The 20,906-nt window shown below is 39.9% G+C and overlaps 1 protein-coding gene across 10 annotated transcripts in view; it reads right to left on the bottom strand.

Annotated features, from left to right (window-relative positions):
• Nucleotides 1-20,906, bottom strand: part of CSRNP3 (cysteine and serine rich nuclear protein 3) — a 107,246-nt gene that overhangs the window by 18,544 nt on the left and 67,796 nt on the right. For all 10 annotated transcript variants that reach the window (XR_752659.2, XR_752660.2, XR_752658.4 and 7 more), the window contains one exon: nt 13,839-14,009. Coding sequence is in view for 7 of the 10 variants with exons in the window: in XM_010406854.4 (XP_010405156.1) it covers nt 13,839-14,009 (171 nt within the window). In the remaining 3 variants the exon portion in view is untranslated. The remainder of the gene's footprint in view (nt 1-13,838; nt 14,010-20,906) is intronic.

The raw sequence follows: 20,906 nt of genomic DNA, 5'->3' as shown, positions 1-20,906 counted from the left end.
GTAATACAGTGTAACGTGTAGAATTTTGACAAAAAATTAAATCTAGTATTTTCTAATTATTTTCTGATTCCACTCATACCTGTGCCCAGGTTTTTTCATAAATATATGCAGTAACATACAAAACTTGTTTAGAAACAAATGCCAAATTTTAACTGTTAAATATTCTTCTTTTGGTTCTACAGACACTTAGCAACTCCTTCCCACAATACTGATCTATTGTTTCTCACTGATAATACCTGCATGCCTTTAGAGGAAAGAAAAAAAGACACACAAACCTTAGAGAAAGATGAGACACTCCCTGATTGTTAAAATGAGCAGTCCAATTTATTTGATTTGTTGCAAAATAGCAAGAGGTTGTTGAGAATGAAGCTAATAAGTCACTGCTTTGCAGTTTAGAGGCAACAACTGCAGGTGTGTGCAGGTGTTAATGAGAGACCTCATTGCCAGAATTCAGGCAATAAAATGAACTGAAGTGTGCCTGACCACTCTTGAAGGGCTTGGAACCATTCTATAAAAGCAATAAGAGCAACAAGATGTACAGCAATAATCTAGAATTCCACCATTTCTAGAGACGGGATGCACTTGGTCTTCAGGTCTGGTTTTGGAAGAGGTCTTTATTGTAGATAGGTAAAACATATTTCAGCCTCTATTACTATGTTGTGAAATGTTAATCACCACAAATGTAAATCCACAAACTTCTACACGAAGCAGTATTTCAAAACCCCCAGCATCATCTACCGAACTGTGTGAAAACCAAGTATATCAGAAAATAAAGCCCTGTATCCAAATTACAGTCAGTGTATCCTACTGACACTACCACAGAACTCTTTGTGGCTCACTGAAACATTGAAACAGGATTACTTTTTCGAATACTAATAAGCAGCTAAAAGTATGGTTTGCTACGTAAATAAGAGGCACTCCAGACCTGCTGCAGGTATGTTGGATTATAAATATAAAACAGATAAATAAGATCAGGTCCTGTTACTTACATGCTCCCAGTAAACTGTGTTACAAAAAAAGCTGTAGGATGTACAAAGGGGAATCAAAAGACAAACTCTGTTAGATTAGGCATGTCTAACTCACATCCAAGTTGAAGCAAACCTCGTATCAACAGAGCATTAGCAGAGAATAGTTGACAGGGATGTGTCAATTTTGCATGATATTAAATATAGTTTGAATGTGCTGGTTTTTTTCATATATACCACAGTTTCAAAACAAAACTACCTTTAATAAAACCAATTTTTTAGCATTTGGGAGATGGGGTAATTTTCATACTGAGACATTTTCTTTCAATGTAACATAAAAGCAAATACTCTAAATCAGCACTTGCACTGCCAATATGCTCAAATATATAAGAAAGTGCATATTTTAAAACCCCTTTTTCTGCTGAAGGAGGTATCTGAATCATTTGGAGGTGCATCCAATTTCTGATATAACAGCATCGATGTTATTTGGATCTCAACTGGATGATGCCTCTATTTCAGAACAAATACTAGCAGCTACTGAAGGGCAGGCAGCTTTTCCACCAAATAAATGAACCAGTCACAAATGAAATGAGAAATAAAACTACTGTAAAATACTCAAGGGAAGAAAAGGAAGGTTGCTCTTGAATTTTTTTTTTTTTCATTAAGAAATCGAAGATAATTGCACCTGTAAATCTCACAAGTTAGAGAATCACACGAACCTTTGAATCCTCATCTGTAAACCTGAGTGTCTATGACACAGAGTCTGTGTTGACAGCAATCTGGTTTAGATCTTAGCTGTGGAACTCCTGACAGGGCTGCTTTACTGGCAGGAATGACAAATGCTGCAATAAAAGCACTTCTGTTTTTTCAAATCTGTCAATCTCTTTAGCGTAGAGATACTACTTTCATACTAATGGCTAAACATAAATAAATGACCCTTAAGTTTTATTCACACACTACACATTAATATTAATAGTTAAATGAAGCTAAGCAGAAGAGTCTGTGACCTAGTTACACCCAGATGAAAAAAAAAAAAAAAAGTCATCTATGATAAAAACTAGATACCATGAATGAGCTTTTACACTATGTGGATTTTTGCCCATGTGTGTGCCATCAAAATTTAGAACATGAATTTCATGCATTGCCATACATTTATACCTAAAAGTTCAGTCAGCAGTCTCTCAGTAAGACTGCAGATATCATGGGCTGTCTAAAGAACCCACTAATGCATGTCTTCAACTTCTTTATAGTGCTCATCAGTTTCAGTAATTGAATTGTCAACGCCATACCATCAAAGTTGCTTGTTTGTGGGGGTTTTTTTGATATATCGCTGATTAAAACTGTGTCAAAATAGAATTAAGCTGAACTTCACAAAAATGTTGACACACTGTAACCACACCGTCACCAGCACTGTAAGTTCAGCACTACACTGAAGATGTGTATTGAAGACGTGACAACTGACATGCATTTGTTGTAAATACCATTAAAATTTGCGATGTTATTTATTAATGTCATAGTTCTAAGTCAGACAAATTATATGACAATCTGTAAAATTAAACATGCATGTAAACATTCAGAGCCCTCAGAATACATGGGATTACATTTTCTGAACACATCCTATCTTTTGATAGAGCTCATTAAAGGGCAGAGCTAAGGCCTTGTGAAGAACTCCACGGTCATCTCCTGAACGCTACTGTCAGGAAAGAGTTAGAATATATTCATATTTATGTGAATGTTGTTTACAAGAACAGATCTGGCAGGAACTGCAGGAGTTTACAGGATTGTATTTGATTACTCAAAAGCATAGATTAGAATGTCAGTGAGGAGACGTGAGAATTGCGACCACCTTAGTTACCAAGGACATGGAAAGAAGCAAAGTCAGCACTGCAAAGGCACTGTGTTCTTGCTCTATTACACTTCCTAAAAATCTCTGAGCAGAGGGCTGCCTTGATGTGAGCTCAAGAATATTATTAGATATTGAATGGAGGTGCTGAACATTTTCCAACGTCAGGGACAAAGTGCTCTCTAACTGATTCGAACCGTTTGCTTCAAGCCAACCAAAACAGAACTACCACCTTATGAAGAGAAAGGGGCATCTGTTACTTTGCATGCACTGTACCTTACTGAGTTTGTTCAAATCTGCTGGAATCACTGCTAAGGAGACTGCTTAACTCAAGATAGAGAAGAAGAACACACAAAATACCTGATCTATTAGAAAGCACGAATATACATCCAGGAAAATTTACTGAGATTAATCAATTAGTAACCCCTTTCAGAATGAGGGACACGGATTGAAGAGGCAGGCAAGCCTTGCACAGTCAGTTTCTAAGCAAAAACTTGTTACCTGTAATTTTATCCATACAGTGTAAATGCCAGAATTTTCCAGAAGGGATCTAGTAAAGGCCTCCTTTGCTTGACCAGTCTCCAAAACAGTATTTCCAAGCCATCTGCCTGTGTAACAACTCCTATCAATGGATGCCACCATCACCTGTTCTGCGCAAAAAGCATGGTACTAACTCCAGGCAGGGGCTGCTGGGCTGAGAGGTGGTTTTTTAGCAGCTACTGGACAGACACTGTCAGCAGGAACTAGAAGGTGGGGTTTGAAATTAATGCTACCACTCTGGCGGGTGAGGATGCCAGAAGGAATAGAAATATTCATCATTACCTAAAACCGTCCTATGGATCCCACACAATATTGAACACATTTATACAAGTCTGATATATTCCAAAGGAGACTCCATTCTCAAGTATTTAAAAATGTAACATAATTTTTAATTCCATGTTTCAAGACTATATGGAATTATCTATTTTTGAGAGATATGTAGGTACGGCATAAAATATATCAGAGGGAAGGTTAAAAGTGTTAAGAACATAACTACCAGTACTACAGAACTATCTCTCAGAAAAGGTCACTATATCTGAAAAAGGTCTTCAGAACAGATTACTTTAAACAGGAGTGTCAGAAGTCCTCATCTGAAATAATATCAACTAATGAAATTTTGATTTTTGGCATTTGACATTTGAATGGCTTCATTTCTGGATTGAGCAGAGCAGAGCTCAAGTTAATAACCACACACTATCTATGGCAAAAATGGCAACTGTATGTAAACAAAAGTCCTAAAGGTAAGGCCAAAATAATGAAAGGAAAGCTTTTAATAGCAAACCATTCTTTAACCCAAGCATGGTTAACCCAACCTGGAAACCCAACATGCCCTCTGTGCTCACCCTTTTGCTCTCCTTGTTCAGGGTGTGCCTGCACAGGCACACAGGAGGATGCTTCTACTCATTTTTTCTTTGTTATTAACCTCTCTCCCTCATAATAGTTCTCTTTATCCACAGCAGTTATAATTTGTTTCATAAAATTTGACGGAATACATTTCTGTCATTTCTCTTTATGCACAATTCCTGGCTTATGCACTTCTCTGCCTATTGAACATACAAGGAAGCTCTAAGGTTTCAAAAATTTAAGGACACCTGTATGGCAAGCCAGGGACCTGCAGAATAGCACAATGCCTAAAAGCTCCATATCAAGGTTTTGTAATACAGCAAGATCCTTTTTCAGTCACTGACTGTAATACAGACTAGAGGCAATGGATCAGCAGTCTATCAAGAAACTGAGATTTCGGTGATTTATTCATAAGGCTGCACACAAACATCAAAAGACATAACTTTTATTAACATTATGCTTATTAAAATGGTTAAATTTAAAGTGATAACATTTTATCTACCAAGAAGTACAAGCTTTTATCTCCCGGTGGCTAACATTAATGACACACAAGACAGTGTACCAGAAAGACTGCGTTTCCCAGATTTTTTTGTTTCAGTTTCTAGGTACTTGATCGAGAGGATTAAAATGTATTTTGAGACACAGTACGTCAAGTATGAAACAGGAGGCCCCGCTAACTGACTTTTCAAAGATACTCTAAAAGTAAAACTTTAAAGTCAAAATTGAAGAAAGTATCAATGTCCAAAAAAAAAAAAAAAAAGCAACTATCATGAAAATAACTATAGCCTTAAGAAAGAAAACTGTTCTGCAATATAGCTTCCATTGCTGTCGCATCTCACTTAGGCTGCTGTGTCACACAAATCTCCATCCCAAAGACAATTAATGGAAGATGGGTGAATATTATGAGTAGTGGCTTGAAAACAGAATTTCCTGTCAGATTTATCCTGCCTAAAGTATCTGTGCTGGAATTCTGTCACCAAACACAGCAAGTGAGTAAATACTTTCTGGGTTTGGAGCAAGACTCAATGAAGAAGGTAAGAAAAATGAGAGCCATTCAAATCACATGAGATTAGAAACTACAGAAAGGTTTTTGTTTATCAACAGTTAATAAAAGAGAATGAAGCAATTTATATGCAGAAAACTTTCAACACATCTAGAGGAATGTATTCCTCTAGGAATAGACAAGGGTGAAGAAAGATATAGCAATACACTGATTTTTAACAAATCAGTGTAATATATTTTTAATATATTTTAATGTAACTAGAGGACTGCAGTTAGACTGTCTCCTTAGTGCTGTAGTTATATGGAAGAAACCAGATGGTTGCCATCACCTTATTCCTACCAACAGTCTCATAAGATGTTTTGCACTTCTGTATTGCAAACAAAAAACTTCACTGTTATGTATTATTGGAAGACTGAAGAATTATGACTCTTTTCCACAGCTTATTAAAAGCCATGAATCAGCAGCTCTCTAACTTCTGAAATTGTGTACCCTTTTTTCCTACCCCATACCAGGGTATTTTCCAAGGAGTGGAGAGATAGAAGCAGAGACTCCTACTGACATCTGCACATGGGGCTCATCTGTTTACCTGCCTGTCCATCCCAGTCACAGCCCCCAGTCAGGCTGGAAAGCCCCCAGCCCTGAGAGGTGCAGGGGGAAGACACTGGTGGGGGGGGAAGAGACCTGCCAAGGCCCCCAGGCACCGCCTCCTCCACTGCTGGGATAAAGTTCTGCAGCTGCTTCTGGTGCCCCACCCTTTTTCACCTCAAGCTGTATTTTCTTCACTTCTCCCTGAAAATAAGCACCATTCATCTATTTGTGAATTTTTGAAAAATCAGAAGATACTCGCAACTCCTTCCATATTTGAAAAATTCAGGTTTTATCATACTCAGTCATCATTCATTTCTTGTATCTTGGTACCAGATGTCATTATTGGCCCATCCGACTCCCACATCCCATGATAAGTAATTTTCCCAAGGGGAAAATTAGTATTTCCACTAGCAGTCCAATGTATGCTTAAAAGAATCACCTAAGCTTCATATGTATAAGAATAAATTATAACTGATGAAATAGGTAAGCAAGAGCAGAAGTATTGCTGTCAGACTGAAACAAAGCTTTCCTGACTTGCTTTCTCATACATCCAAGGCACTATGCAGAAGCACTGCTCATTTGCCTTTCAACATCCTCATTTTCCAAGCTGGGCAGGGGAGCTACAGCAGCGTGAAACCTGTGGGAGCCACAGCACTTCCTTCCGTATCTTTAGTGGCTGAAACAGAATCCAAACCTGCACCTAAGAAAAGCACCTGCTGAAGCTGTATTCATCCATCAAATGCAAAACCTGCTTCCTTATTTCATACAATCCTGATAGGAATGACATTTTAAGCTCATCATGTTTTTCTAACATTTTTTACCCCGAAAACTGGTAGTTCTTTGATTACAAAACTTAAATGATCTCAGTTCTGGCTGAACTCCAAGACATAAGCACTTTCTTCTGCTGTCTCAGCTATTCTCCTGATGTCAAAGATACATTAAAATAAATGTGAACCATATGGCTCCCCAGCAGATTACTCATACTCCTGCATCAATGAGGGCAAAGCAATTCATTGTCACCAGTGCAGAAATATCTTAGGCATGTGAAAATTTCAAAAGGCTGTAAAAAACATGTGTGAAGCAGCCTTTTGGATTAAAGCTCTGTATTAGACAAGAGGAAATGCTGCATTTCTTACACTCTACTGATGCCACAAAGATTTTTTGCCTTTTCTTTTATACCTGTTATACCTTTTTACAACTTCTGTACTCTTAGTGCTGTTTGCCTACATTCTTGGACTTGTTTTTGGTCAGCTAGGAGACTAAACATTTTAGAAGCTTTGTAGTTAGGGATACGTGTGCCCTAGACCCCAAGGTCCTCTCCAGAACACATTCTGTAAACCAAGATAGAACCATCCAGGGGAAGGTTCCTTGGGGAGGGGGGCTCACTCAAGCCTCTCATTGGGGAATTTTTGATAGATATGCTAATTAGTAAGATCTATAATGTTATACCAGATCTTTTGGAGGTGTGCATTGTGGTGTGCATTGAGGTGCATTCAACCTGGATGTAGTGACCTAAGGATCCTTAAAATAAATACCGAGGTAAAATCCCTTTTTCCCTTCTAACCGTGTTTGACTTGATTTTAAGACCAGGAAAAGGCATCACTACTACCCATTTGTTTGCTTTTTACCTACTCAGTGTCATATAAACTATTATAAGAAGGATCAGCACAGCACCACTGTCCACCTACTCCATGACTTTCCCATGCAGTGTTTCATCAAGACCAACACTACAGAACAGCAAAGCCTAATCCATCCTGGTAATCCAGGTCAAAACACTGCTGACAAAAGCCAGCTTGCTTCCCAACCCTTGTAGAAAACAAAGTCTAGGTAAAGGTCGTATCCCGAAATTGCTTCTACCTCTTTCTCTTGCCTCTCCTTCTATCCCATTGTCTTCCAAAAGGTATTTTTTAAGAGTTTCCATACACTCAATTTACAAGTTTCCAACCCTGAATGATAGAACACTTTTCCTACATGCTGGAAATCCACATTAAGGGGAAATGCTGTGACATAAAATACACCCTCCAAAAGAAACATGTAGGCTTGAGGACAAGGGAGGTATTTTCTATAACAAATTTGAATCTGGAAGTCTTGAAGGGAACTGCATACTCAGTTGTAGATTAATGGAAATTTGAGAGAAGAGGGACAATGCTGGCGAACAACGACACCTATGCAGAGCACTTCATTGGTCTATCCTTCTAGTACTTTCTTTTAGGGTAAAGCCAAAGCTAAATTCACCTCACGGGAAGAGCTGGATGGGAATGCTTGCCTAATGCTAGATTTATTTAAGTCACATTTGAAAATGTTTTTGACAATTACTAGCTTACAGACAAGTCTGACATGAATAGAGAGGATTTTAATTTGTATTTTAAGCATTTTACGTCACTGTTAAGAGTTTTGTCTGAAATCTCATACAAATTTTTAATCGTCGGGATGCATGCTAGAAGCTGGAACTTGACCACTAAAATCTCAGTGAAAGCTTTGTGTTTATTTCCTCAGCATCCTCTACCTTCAGAATGCTTTTTTGTGACATTCACCATACTAGTCCCGTTTCTCTATTCTGCAAATATCATCAGCCTGTGGGGAGGAGTGGAGATGGTTAAGCGCTCTCTGCCTCACCATTTCCTCTAAATGCCAGCTGCTGTTCCATAGATGATTATTCCTGACCTTGGCCCCGGCTTTGTGAGGAGGAAAGTCCTACCAGGGATCCTTGCAGGAACACCCATGCATAACAATTGCATTTGCTGAGTTCTCCTATGACACTACAGGCAATCCTTTGTCCCATCCTATGTGTGACTTCTGTGAATGGCCATTTCATACTAATACAGCTACCCATTCAGCTGTCTGTGACCTTGCATTTGCAACATATTTTGTATATCTATCATGAACATCTTCCAACAAAAAAATTTTGTTTGATGTTTTCTAAGCCAACAAAAACATCATGTAAGGAAAAAACTCTCTCTGCTTGTATTGTGTGCAAAATGCACTAATTTATAACAGAGAACTTTTTTAAAAATATAGAAGCATAATTGGCTGCACAAATCATTCTAAAAACTAGTGGGAGCCTGCCTTATAACTCCTCTTTTCAATTTTTAACAATTCTCCCTACAGTAGTCCTTATTCCAGATGAAAAGATGCTGTCATTCTGCATGAGTTTGAGCAGACACTGCACTACATTTCACTGAATTTATTTGCATTTCTTGTTTTTTAATGCTCAGATGAGCTGACTTATTTTAAAATCAAATACAAGAACCTCTCAACCTGTTAGCATTTCATAACATGAGTCAACAAATAGCAATAAGAACATATTCCTCATTAACAAGGAAATTCCAAGCCTGGTTGCTGGCAACATAAGTAACTGCATGATAATGCCATCAAAAAATGAATGTCTGCATTTAGCTACCCATGTTTCCCCATAGTAAACCAGCACCACCACTTCTAGCCCATTTAGGTTTCTATCATTAACCAGCAATTAAACACACAGCTTAAGTTCAAAGCTCAGGCAGTATCTTGTGCTATTGACCTTACACCAAATAAAACTTTATTTTCTTCTATGAAGATAACTCAGGAGAAGCAACACCTTCCTAAGGATTTCATACCTTCTTTCAAGTTATGCATGGCCACATAGATAAGGCAATCTCAGTATGTTAGCAACTCTAGAAAATTCAAACAGTACTTTACAGGGCATATTGAAGGAACTCCAACAGGCATGTATTTGTGTTTTCAAATTCCTCATTATCTTTAACAGCAAAATCAAAAGATGGTAAGAGCACTTAGAGACCAAAGGGTTTTCTCAGAGCCCTCAGTGACCTGCCCCATTCCTAATGAACCTAAGGCATCCAACACTCTAAAGACAGGACCCTAATTAGTGGAATGATGGGACCTATGATTATGGCTGCAGGATAACCTCACCCATGACAGTGATAATGTTAATGGAAATAGAGAGATAACTGATGGAGGATATCAGCCAGACTGTGTGATGGCACCACCTCCTGTTGGTGACGATCACCTTATCAGATAAGCTGCTGCTGTCGATCTCAAGTGACTCTGAAGGCGAGGAAGAGAACTCGTAAAGTTTCAGCTACACAACACTGAAGTTGAAGTGGCAGAGGAAAGCAGCAGCTCCTTATGTTTCTTAGGAGATGCATCTGCAATTAATGTGCTATGGGGAGTTATTACCAGCACCAAAGTGCAAAAGACAGGACTTCACAAGGTTTCCACAGCTCTTTCAATTGCATGTGATTCTGTAACTTAAATTTTATATCAGAAAATAAGATCAAGCATTTAGAGGCAGGTACCTCACCAAAGCAGGAAGAATCACAGAATCATCAAATTACTAATGTTGGAAAAGACCTCCAAGATCATCAAATACAATTTTTGAGCGAATACTACCATGCCCTTTAAACCATATCATGAAGTGCCATGTCTACTTGTTTTCTGAATACTTCCAGGGATGGCGACTCCTCCACTTCCCTCAGGAGCCTGTTCCAATGCTTAACTACTCTTTCAGTGAAACAATTTTTCCTAATATCCAACCTAAACCTCTCTGGCACACTTTGAGGTCATTTCCCCTTGTCTATGAGAAGACTGACCCCCCCACCTTGCCACAACCTTTCATGGAGCTGTAGAGAGCAGTAATGTCTCCCTGAGCCTCCTTTTCTCCACTTAACACCCCCAGCTCCCTCAGCCGCTCCTCATAGGATTTATGTTCCAGACCCTTTACCAGCTTCATTACCCTTCCCTGGAAGGGCACATATTCCCCCACACCTGAGCTGGAATGTGGAACCCAGTGTTCCTCAGTGCACACAACATGGGAATGGTCAGGGTGTTGAACTGACATCCTGAACAGCAATTCCAGGTTCTTCAGCTTGCTGGGGAGCAGACGAAACACAGCAGTGGAGTGCCAGAACTGAACAGGGCAATTTAAAGGAGCTCAAATGGCATTGTGAGTGCTCCAGCCCTGTATTCCATGTATTCCTAAATCCTGACTAATACTGTATATGCATGCTTGGACTGCTACTTGAAGATGAACATCCTTCTTTCTGATATGAAAGCAGGGCTGTGAAATGGGACAGCTATGTGGACTAGCTAGTAATATGCTTTGGCATCCATTAAAGTAAATCTGCAATGACTAATGACCTGCTGAATCAAACTGAAATCGCTTCAATAGACTGAGAAAGGTAAGTAAAAAACACAACAGGGATTATATCTGCCAGCAGTAATGAAGGCACTTCATCACCATTTGCTAAGAGATTTAAAAATGTGCACATCTGTAAAAATACACAGACCTAATCAAGAAAATGCTAATGGTGAAAGTTGTCTATTCTGTATGGACTTCAATTTTTATTTACTGACTCAGATGCCTGCAACTTAGGCTAGGGATTTATTCCATTCCTCTTGTTGCTGTCTTTATTTGTTTAAATGGATATATTGTTGAAGAAACTCTGTACTTATCCCCGTGTAATAGTCACAAGCAACAGCACTTAGGGCCATCTCAGTCATGTGTTTTCTGCCATCACACTACAGGGTTAATTGCTGAGAACAAAGTTATCTTCTGGTAGCTCTGCCCCACCTCAATGATCCACAGCCCCTGTGTGCCTCACTTACCCAGCAGGTTAAACTGACTTTAATGGAGCAGGATCCTTGCTAGGCTCCTGTTTATCTGACCCAATACATATCATTTCAAGGGTTGTGTAAATACAGGGATGCACCAGTTGTGCTAGATGGGTTTATATGCAAACTGCCTGCTTGCTAAAGTGCTGAAGGGGTTGTAGTTACAAGCAATTTAGAATTATCTCTTTGTCAGGTCAATTAGAAAGAAAAAATAAGACTTAGAGGACCATGTTAGGATTTTTTTTTTTTAATTCTCAACTTAAGAATTAATATATAGACCTTGATGTTGACTACAGGTCACACAACCCTCTCCCTCTTTTCCAGTCAGTAAAAGAGAGTTTGTAGTGAACTTTGTATTCACCTATATGAAAACAGACCAGAAAAAAGACAGTACACAGGACCTGACAGTGTCTCACGAAATAGAACAGAAAATGGTGTAACATATCAGGAAATAGCTTAGGAAGATAACCTCCATCAAGGAGGTATTCAGGCATGTACCAGAGGCAAGGAATCTCACCAGCCTTTTTTCAGCACTGGCTCTTTTCAGTCTGCTCACTGAAAAAGTCTCACAGACCTCATCCTTAAAAATATAGATTCAAATATTCAACTTAGAAAAGCTCTTGTCCTTTGCCTTTTATTATGGAAGATGAATGAGTTTAAAGCATGAACAAAATACCTTCCAATGTACACTGTTAAGAGTTTTGTTAATGCACATTACATGTGCATGTAATTTTCAGGTGAGTATCACTTAGTAGCTCTTAAGTAATACTGGGGTTCTGCATTTGATTTCTTGGAATTTAGGCTGGTGCATCTATATTAAAGACAATACTTTTTAAAAAATAGTATCAATGCACACACAAACTATTTGCTCTTTTTATTTCTGTATCACCAATGGATATAAACATATGTATTTTAAAAAAAATGTAATATGTACAATTTCTGTATCTGGGAGTGCTCACACAGATAAACACTTACTACTCTGGCCACAAATATCTCAGTCAGATAAATCATTAATCATAACACTGAATACTGCAATTTCTCTTACAGAAAGGGAAGTTTCTTTAAACTAAATTATTTACTGCATCAACTACAATTAAAGCTTATTGTTATATACATGTACTACAACTTCCAAGCTTCTCCCCTGAATCATTCCATTTCACTGTATCATCTGTGTATTCACAATAAAATTATGGTCTTCTGTGTGGGTGGGAACAACTGTTTCATGTAAAAAGCCTGTTTTCAGTCTATGATGAATGATCAACTAACTTCTTCAACAGATGCAAATGTTCAAGTATCAGCATGCAGATAATATTGTCACCAAGACATTTCTAAATACTACAAAAGAGGTTTACTGGGTCGCTTACTCCTTTGTGGCATTTGAATAAAATAGGTCCCTGACTAGAGCTGCATCTTAAATATCATATAGCACCTCAAGAGTGTCCATTTGAAAAGTTATGCCTGTCCCTCCTGTGCACAGCAACATTCCCAACTAGAGCAAAGAGGATTCAGACCCTCACATCCAAAGGGATTCGGACCTTCACTGCCCACTCAAGATGAACAGCAGCATTTGGTAGACAAGTCAGTTATAAGAACATTTGTATCACATGCTACAAACAGGATCTCTAGGCACAATCCAAACCACTCAGTTACATGGACCACATTCTGTATGGGCAGTAACGAGGAGCCTCACCTACTCCTTGGCTCACAGTTTTAAGTAATAACTCCGTACGGGAGATCTAACTGCAAAAGAGTTGAAGGAGGCAAACCCCTGCTTTTTAGAACATGCATTTCACTACTAATAAACAATATAACCACCTAAAACAAGTATCATAAACTGCAAATATAAACTGTAAATTTATCGCTCCCAGAAATATATGCTGCAAATGTAGCTTTGCTAACTTAAGACCAAATTCTTATTTGTAAACAAAACCATTGTGAGGGACAGAGATATCCTCTGCTACCTGAAAAAGAGAAACTATTGAAATAATGTGTACCGCACACAATATTCATCAGTTTCAAATAAAAGAAAGCTTACACTGTTTTTAGAGGAGAACTCTCACCAATACTGTATTACAGAGAGTTGACAGCTGCAATACATTTAGCTAAGGAAAATAAACAAACTGAGCTGAAGCACTTTCCCTACAGTACCTGTTTGAAATGTTTTGAACACAACTCCCAGCTTCAACTACAAACAACTACATAATTCTAATAGCAAATAGGTAGGAGCTTCCCAGAGACTTCAAACTTTAACAAATAGCCAAACAGGCAAGAAGTCAAAAGAATGTAAGTTTATTTTACTAAGTCACTTTGAGCAAGTCACAAACTGAACATCATAGTCTGTTTCATGATCTGTTCAATTGAAAATCATCATGCTTATCTAACCACAAAATTTATTTTATTTTGAGAAACAGGAATAATTCTTTAGGTACATAGAGCTAATACTTACGGGTAAAATGATTAGAAGTGGATGGATTGACACTATCACCACTGTCAGCACTTTCACTGCTAGAAATGTCATCATCTGATTCCCTCACGGAGGAGCAAGGTGAGGAGCCATCAACTTCTTCAAACTTCCTCTTTAAAATTCCACTCATTGCTGCAATGCTGTCACATGTACCTGTAACAGGAACAGAGGCAATGAGGCACTGAAACATCCAGCTGCAGAATATGCAATCATAACCTCCAAAGTAATTTTCATTTCAAAATAGCAGTAAATTGCCACTTCTAGTCTTGAATAATCATTTAATATGAAATTACACATGACTAATTAGGAGAGAGTGAAGCCACAGAGAAGAAAAAAAAATCTTAAGTCCTACTCTAACTTCACATGTATGGAGATGGTTATTTCACTAGAATAATCTGTAACAGATTGCTTTCAGATAGTATTTTTCCCACAATGTCAACAGCATCCCTGTCTTCTGGTTATGTTGTGAAGTGTCAAACAAAGAAAAAAATGACTGACTTGGTCCCTCCCTTGGCTGCCACAGGAGGAAGGAATGTTCGCAATGAGGGACAAAATTAAGTAAGAAGAAATCATCCTAAACACTACAATTCCCATTGCTAAATATATGTGACATAACCAGTATTCACATCACCCTTCAAGAATTCCATCTGATAATTCCAATATTACAAACAGATAGAAGACAGTGAAGACACAATGACCACATACTAATTTGTGCTCAATAAATACCTGGATTTCAGAAGTTACCCACACCAGTTAGAGACACCAACTGCCTCCCAAACGCTCTCCTCTCCCAGTTACCGTGAGTTCATGAAAGGCAAGTACCCCTCAATTAACCTGATCTCCTCCTATGACAAGGTGACCTGCCTAGTGGTTGAGGCAAAGGCTGTGCATGTTGTCTACCTGGATTTTACTAAAGCCTTTGACAATGCTTCCTGCAGCCTCCTCATGGAGAAACTGGCTGCTTACATCTTGGGTGGGTGTAAAATCTGGCTGGCTGGATGGCCCAGAGAGTGGTGGGCAATGGAATTAAATCCAGCTGGTGGCTGGTCACTAGTGGTGTTTCCCAGGGCTCAGATGAGGCCAGTCCTGTTTAAATATCTTTTATCAGTGATCTGGACAAGGGGATCAAGTGTCACCTCAGTTAGTTTGCAGATGACACTAAGTTGGGCATGAGTCCAAAGAAGGGCAATGAAGCTGGTGAAGGTCTAGAAAGTGACTCATATGAGGAGCAGCTGAGAGAGCTGGGGTGTTCAGTCTGGAGGAAAGGGGAGGGCCTCATCACTCTCTAAAACTCCCTGAAAGGACTTTTTATTCAGGTGGGGGCTGGCCTCTTCTTCCAGGTAACAAGTGACAGGACAAGAGGAAATGGCCTCAAGCTATTCCAGGGGAGGTTTAGATTGGATATTGGGAAAGGTTTCTTCAATGAAAGGGCAGCCAAGCATGGGAATACCCAGGAAAGTCACCCCAGAAACACCACTCCTGGAGGTATTTAAAAGACATGTATATGTGGCACCTGGGGACATGGTTTAGTGGTGGACTTGTCAGGTCAGGTCAATGGTTGGACTCAATGATCTTTGAGGTCTTTTCCAATCTTAATTATTCTGTGATACCAAAATTAAGAAATGAAATGCCTACTATGTTCCTGAGGTTGAGTAGAATAGTGTAAAGCTAAGTATTCAAGCAGAAATTGAGCAGCATGTCCTGGTTCTGGCCAGGACAGGGTTAATTTTCACAGTAGCCTGGAGGGGGCATGGCCAGGACACCGTGTTATTCTATACCACCTCACATCATTACTGGGGGCAGGGGGAAGGAGTCTTTCTAGGGAGCAGAGGTTCCTAATGGCTCCAATTCCAAGCTGGAGGAAGCAGTGGGGTAGCAAGGCAGAGGGAGCAGTTGGGTGTTGTCTGTTGTGGGTTTCCACAGTGAGCAGTAACATTTCTTTCCTTGTACCCTCTGTCATTAACACTGTTGGTTGCCCTAACTGTTCCTTTTCTTCTCTCATTGCCATCTCCAGCAAATTGTTCTTATCTCAACCCATGATCTTCACCTTTGTGCCCCCAGTTCTCCTCTCCAGCCCACTGCAGCGGGGAGGGAGAGTGTGGAAGCGAGTGAGCAGCAGCGTGGTTTGGAGAGTTTCTGTGGGAGCACTAAATTGGGGAGTACCCCTCCTACACCGTGACAGAGCACAGGTGGAAGTATTGCAGGCAATTAACTAACTGAGGAGAGATCAAGAACAGCTGGAGCCTGCCCAGGGGACACACAGCTACACCATCCCACCTGCAGCACTGTGAAGAGAAACACTCCTACCACTTATCCAGGCAAAAAGTTTGTCTGGGATTGATGACGCACTATACTTGCCAGGGACACAGAACCCAGCACTACAACCTTGACACAGGGCTCTGCCAAATCCCACTGAAAGCAAGAAAAATAAAAAATTCATTTACATTGCTCACGAAAAAGAAATCTCAGAAATTTTAAAATCTCTACAGCTACCTTTAGGACTCATTAATTCTGAACCAGCCATATTCTGCTCCTTCCAGGAAGCTGAACTAGATACTCTCCAGAACTCCCTTCCAACCAACGTTTCTATGGCTCTATGTTTAAAACCCTAGTATATCTGTGAGGAAGCTTGCATAAGCTGGGCTAAATGGCTACTAAAGAAGACAAGGTTACAGCAGAGATTCCAGCACTGGCCAAAACATTTAACAATTAGCACATTTCAGGGTTTTGGCTCAGGCCACTTTCCGCTCTCCTGGAAAAACGCAGGATGAAGCAGGTGCCAGAACCATTCCCAGCAGGCAGGCTGGATGAGGGCACCTGGGTTTTGGCAGAGGCCTGACAGCTTAGCCATTGTGGACAAGAGCTGCATCCTGCCACTTGGCAGCAGAAGCCAGAGAATGCTGTCCCCAGCACACATCGTTCTTATCTTTTTTTTTCAGTTAGTTCAGAGGCAGTCTCAGGGATGTAGCCTCTATGCTCTGACCCTGTAAGCACAGCACTTCAGCAGGTTCTCTGCTTTGCTCACACTTGGTCTCATACTAAGTAGTTTCAATGTGTCCTATGCATTCTATAGCTCCCCTCAAGCCCCAACACCAGTTTCTTTCCTGTAAAAAACAAATGACTGTGCGAAGGGATTTGCAACCTTTTGGCCTGGTGTGAAGTTGTAACAGGATAAAGGTAGGTATATGAGGATGAGAACTACCAAAAAAAAGGAAAAAGAAAGAAAGAAAAAGTAGGACTCACCAGTCTCCAGAGTCTGTAAGACTAATTCAAAATCATAATTCAGCAAACACTGAAGTCTATCTATATGAAATTCAGGGGTTGAGGTGGCAAGAAAGCAGTGGTTTCTTCCCAGTGCAACAGAAATTTAATTCTAATTACTTGTTTTGATTTGCTGACAAAGCATTTTACCTTGCCTGCCAGCTCCTAAGCACAGTGGGAGTGAGTTATGAGCAGGTTTAAACTTACCTTTGTAAGTCAAAACTAGAAATTGCATTTACATTATACAACATTTTTATGATACTATTTAATTATGAGAACTAGAACAAAAATGTTATAATAAGGGAGTTCATTCACTTCTTAAGAATCAAAAGCTCTAAGAAGAACACATGCAATTTACCAAGTTTAATATACTGTCTCCAGCAGTAGTCACTATTTAATGCTTCAATGGAACGCAATGGGAAGCAAAATCCAGCCAAAACCACTGCAGATACACAGCTCTGCTTCCTCATCCTTGCAGTCAATTTCCCCTAAGCACAAGACTGAAAAGTTGCTGTATGACAGTGCCCAGCCTCAGAGAAATTCACTTGACTTGGTCTCCTGAGGGAACAAGTTTCTTACTAGTTTTCTGTGAGAAGAAAAAAACCACAACAAAACACATCTTCTGAAACTACAGCCGCACCCCCTTCAAAATTACAGCAGTTTCAATCTCTACAATGCTTTGGACAGTAAACAGCAGCAGAAAGGCACCAGTGTTTAGCAGCACGCTTTACTAGATAGAACTACACAGGTACCCCCCACAAAGTGGAAACAGCTGAACAGAAGACACTGACATCTTGTAGCTGTATTACAGTGACATTTCCATTTCAGCAGTGATTACATTACATGGGAGGCAGAGTGCATCTGCTGATGCTGTACAGAATTAGGAAATGCCTTTATAGCTGGGGGATGTGCAGGGAGGGAATGGCAATGGAGACACAAATGGAACTGCAGCATTAAGTTCCACATCCCAAAGCTGGGGGGTTTGTCTGATGGCTGCAGTTGCTGGAAAGCACCTTGCAGGTTCCTGCCCACACTGTCAATCTCACAGCTGTGCAACCCTTAACAGCCTGACTCTGGGGAGCTCCCCAAAGCCACACAGCCTCTTGCTGATACTCCACTTTTAATGTGGGAACTTAAAGTGTTCATCTGCAAGAATAAGGAAGAGAAAATGAGTGAGAAACCGTGCAGGTCTGGAAACACTTGCACACTTGTTTACAATTCAGATTCTTCCCAATTCTGAGTTAACAATCCCCAGAACAAGATGAAGATTCCCATCAGAAGGTACAGCTCCTGAGAATAATGTAGGGGGGGAGCACTGGTCCCCCATACAGCCAACGTGTGCCTGCTCTGGGAACTGGTGCCATATTTCCTAGGGCTAGAAAACAAGAACAGAGGGAATGATGTGCCATCTCAACAGGTACACTTTGGCACCTCACAGCTACACCTGCTCAGTCTGCCCCCTGCAAGGGCACAGGGACGTACAAATAGCGGATTACTGCTTGTTGACTGAGCAACAGCTGCTTCCAGTGGAGCAACCAGCACCTTTGAAATTACTCGAACATCCTTGTCTTTGGTCAAAAGGCCTTTTCCTAGAAGGCCCCTCGGACCAAAACCCCTTTCCTAGAAGGCTCTGCCAATCTGTCACCAAACTGCCTTCTTCAAAGGCATGTGAGCTTTTCCAGGGTCTCACTTTCAAGTTTCCCTAGCATAAAGACACTTCTGTACATACCCAAAGTTACAGAGATTTGAGACATCTGAGTAAGTTCCTGTTGAGGTCTCCCTGGGAACCTGGGAAGAACTTCGTGTTCTTCCAAGTAAGGTGTCCAAGAACAAAAGGAAAATCTACTATGAGTGCAAACCATGTTGAGAAGGAAAAGGGACAGAAAGGCTGGGCCAGGCCCAAAGCCATGAGCAATTGTTTATGTACCCAAAGGCTGGTAAATACAGTACAGCACTTGGCTGCTACCTGTGCCCCATCTCTCTGGACTATGAATCTTGGCATTATTTTCTACATAGTAAAATGGTCTCCACTTAAACAAAGGACTAGGATGCTCTCCACTAAGCTATACCTTAGAGGCAGCAGGTACTGAACAACAGATTCAGCTCTCCAGCACCTGGGTGAGTTTCTTAGCTGTTCTATTGTGCATATTAACAAGAGACACATTCAGCAGCAAGAATGTGTACAAGATCTGTACAAGAAAGATGTTTTGAGAGGAAGAGTGACCTATGCTCTGCTCTTGCAAGGGAAGGTCTATGTACCTGCCCTCAGGAGCAGGTACTGGACTGTGACTGCAGAGCACAGGGAACTCCAAGAGCGTGAGCTATGGATCCATGCTGAAGGGTAACCACATGGACACTGGGATTAAAACATTTATCTCTCAAGCATCTAACCTCCAACGGTCTCGCTTCTTATTTCATTATGTGACTTAGAGACTAATCCTGAAACCTTACTCAGAAGACCTGTAGTCCTCAATGGCCACAGCCAATCCTCAGTACAAGAGAAAAACCATTCCTGCTCAAAGAGCCATTGGAAGGACACAGAATTTTACAGCCATCTTGACACTGCTCGGAAACACACACTCCTCCCTACACTATGCACCTCTGCATCAGTAAACTAGCTCTGCTGGCCCTGTAATTGTGCCTTGTCTTCAAATACAATGGGATTCTGATTGATTCTAAAACACTCTAAAAGGAAATGTTTGATACACAAAGCAGATGTATTAAATGACAGGATGTCTGGGGGAATGATAGTTTGGCTTATTAATTTTCAAAATTCTTTTCCTGAACATAAATTTCTACCCTCTCCCCTTCAAAAAAAGGCAACTGAATTCCTTTAATTTATCTTCTGAACACCTTAAAATCAACTTTTCTCTCTAAACAGCCTTAATAGCATCTTTAAAGCATTACGTTTGCATATCACAGTTAATGCAACATCAAGATTACGATTTCAATATTTAGTCAGAACTTTCCTGTGAGGAAATATACCTTGTATTACACAATGCTTGTTTTAATTGAGAAAGCATGAACTCTTGGGATTAGAGTTACACAGTATTTAGTTCTACAAGCTTTCTTTCAAAAATATTTCCAGGCATTATGACTTCAAATGCAGAGGAAGTGTAGTGAAAGTGTCAACAATGAGACTGCCAAGGGCATGGTCGAAAGAAATGGCTACAACAATTTAAATGGCTAAACAAATATAGGCTAAAAGTCAAGTCAAGGGTAAAGATATAAATTCATACTGCCTCTGGCAGGAATCAATTATGCTGGCTATTCTGACCTCTAAATGGGTTCTTCTGGAGAGGGAACATGAAAAGCTTGCTCTCACTCTCTCACTTTTTACTCATTTTCTCTCACCTTCATTACAAGTTTCGTATGTATGTTTCACATCTTTAAACTTGGCAAAAATATTCAAAAAGGAGAAAGAGATAAACTGTTTTATCTGCGTTAAAACCAACGATAGTTGAAAATTTTGCAACTACAGTGGTTGAAAAGCATTCTCACTCCAAAGAACATTACTGAAAACACTAGAAATTCTAAGTAGAGACACTCTGAGAAATGTCAAAGATGTGCCTAAAAACATAAAGAATTGCCTAAATTAGTCAGTTTTTGAAAATGGCTACAGAAACTGAGTAACAGCACAATGGAAGAGGCAAAACTGAAAAAGAAAAATACATGAGAAGGGATTGAAGCAAAAGGTTATGAAAATATTCCTTTCCTACAGAAGTGGGACTCTGAGACAAAAACACTGAGTTTCAAATTTCCATCACTATTTAAGAGAAATGTAAATTA

This window comes from Corvus cornix, chromosome 7, assembly GCF_000738735.6.
Source record: "Corvus cornix cornix isolate S_Up_H32 chromosome 7, ASM73873v5, whole genome shotgun sequence".
NCBI classification, from domain to species: domain Eukaryota; kingdom Metazoa; phylum Chordata; class Aves; order Passeriformes; family Corvidae; genus Corvus; species Corvus cornix.
The sequence above is the reverse complement of the archived record's forward strand: the minus strand, read 5'-3'. Positions and strand labels throughout refer to the sequence as shown.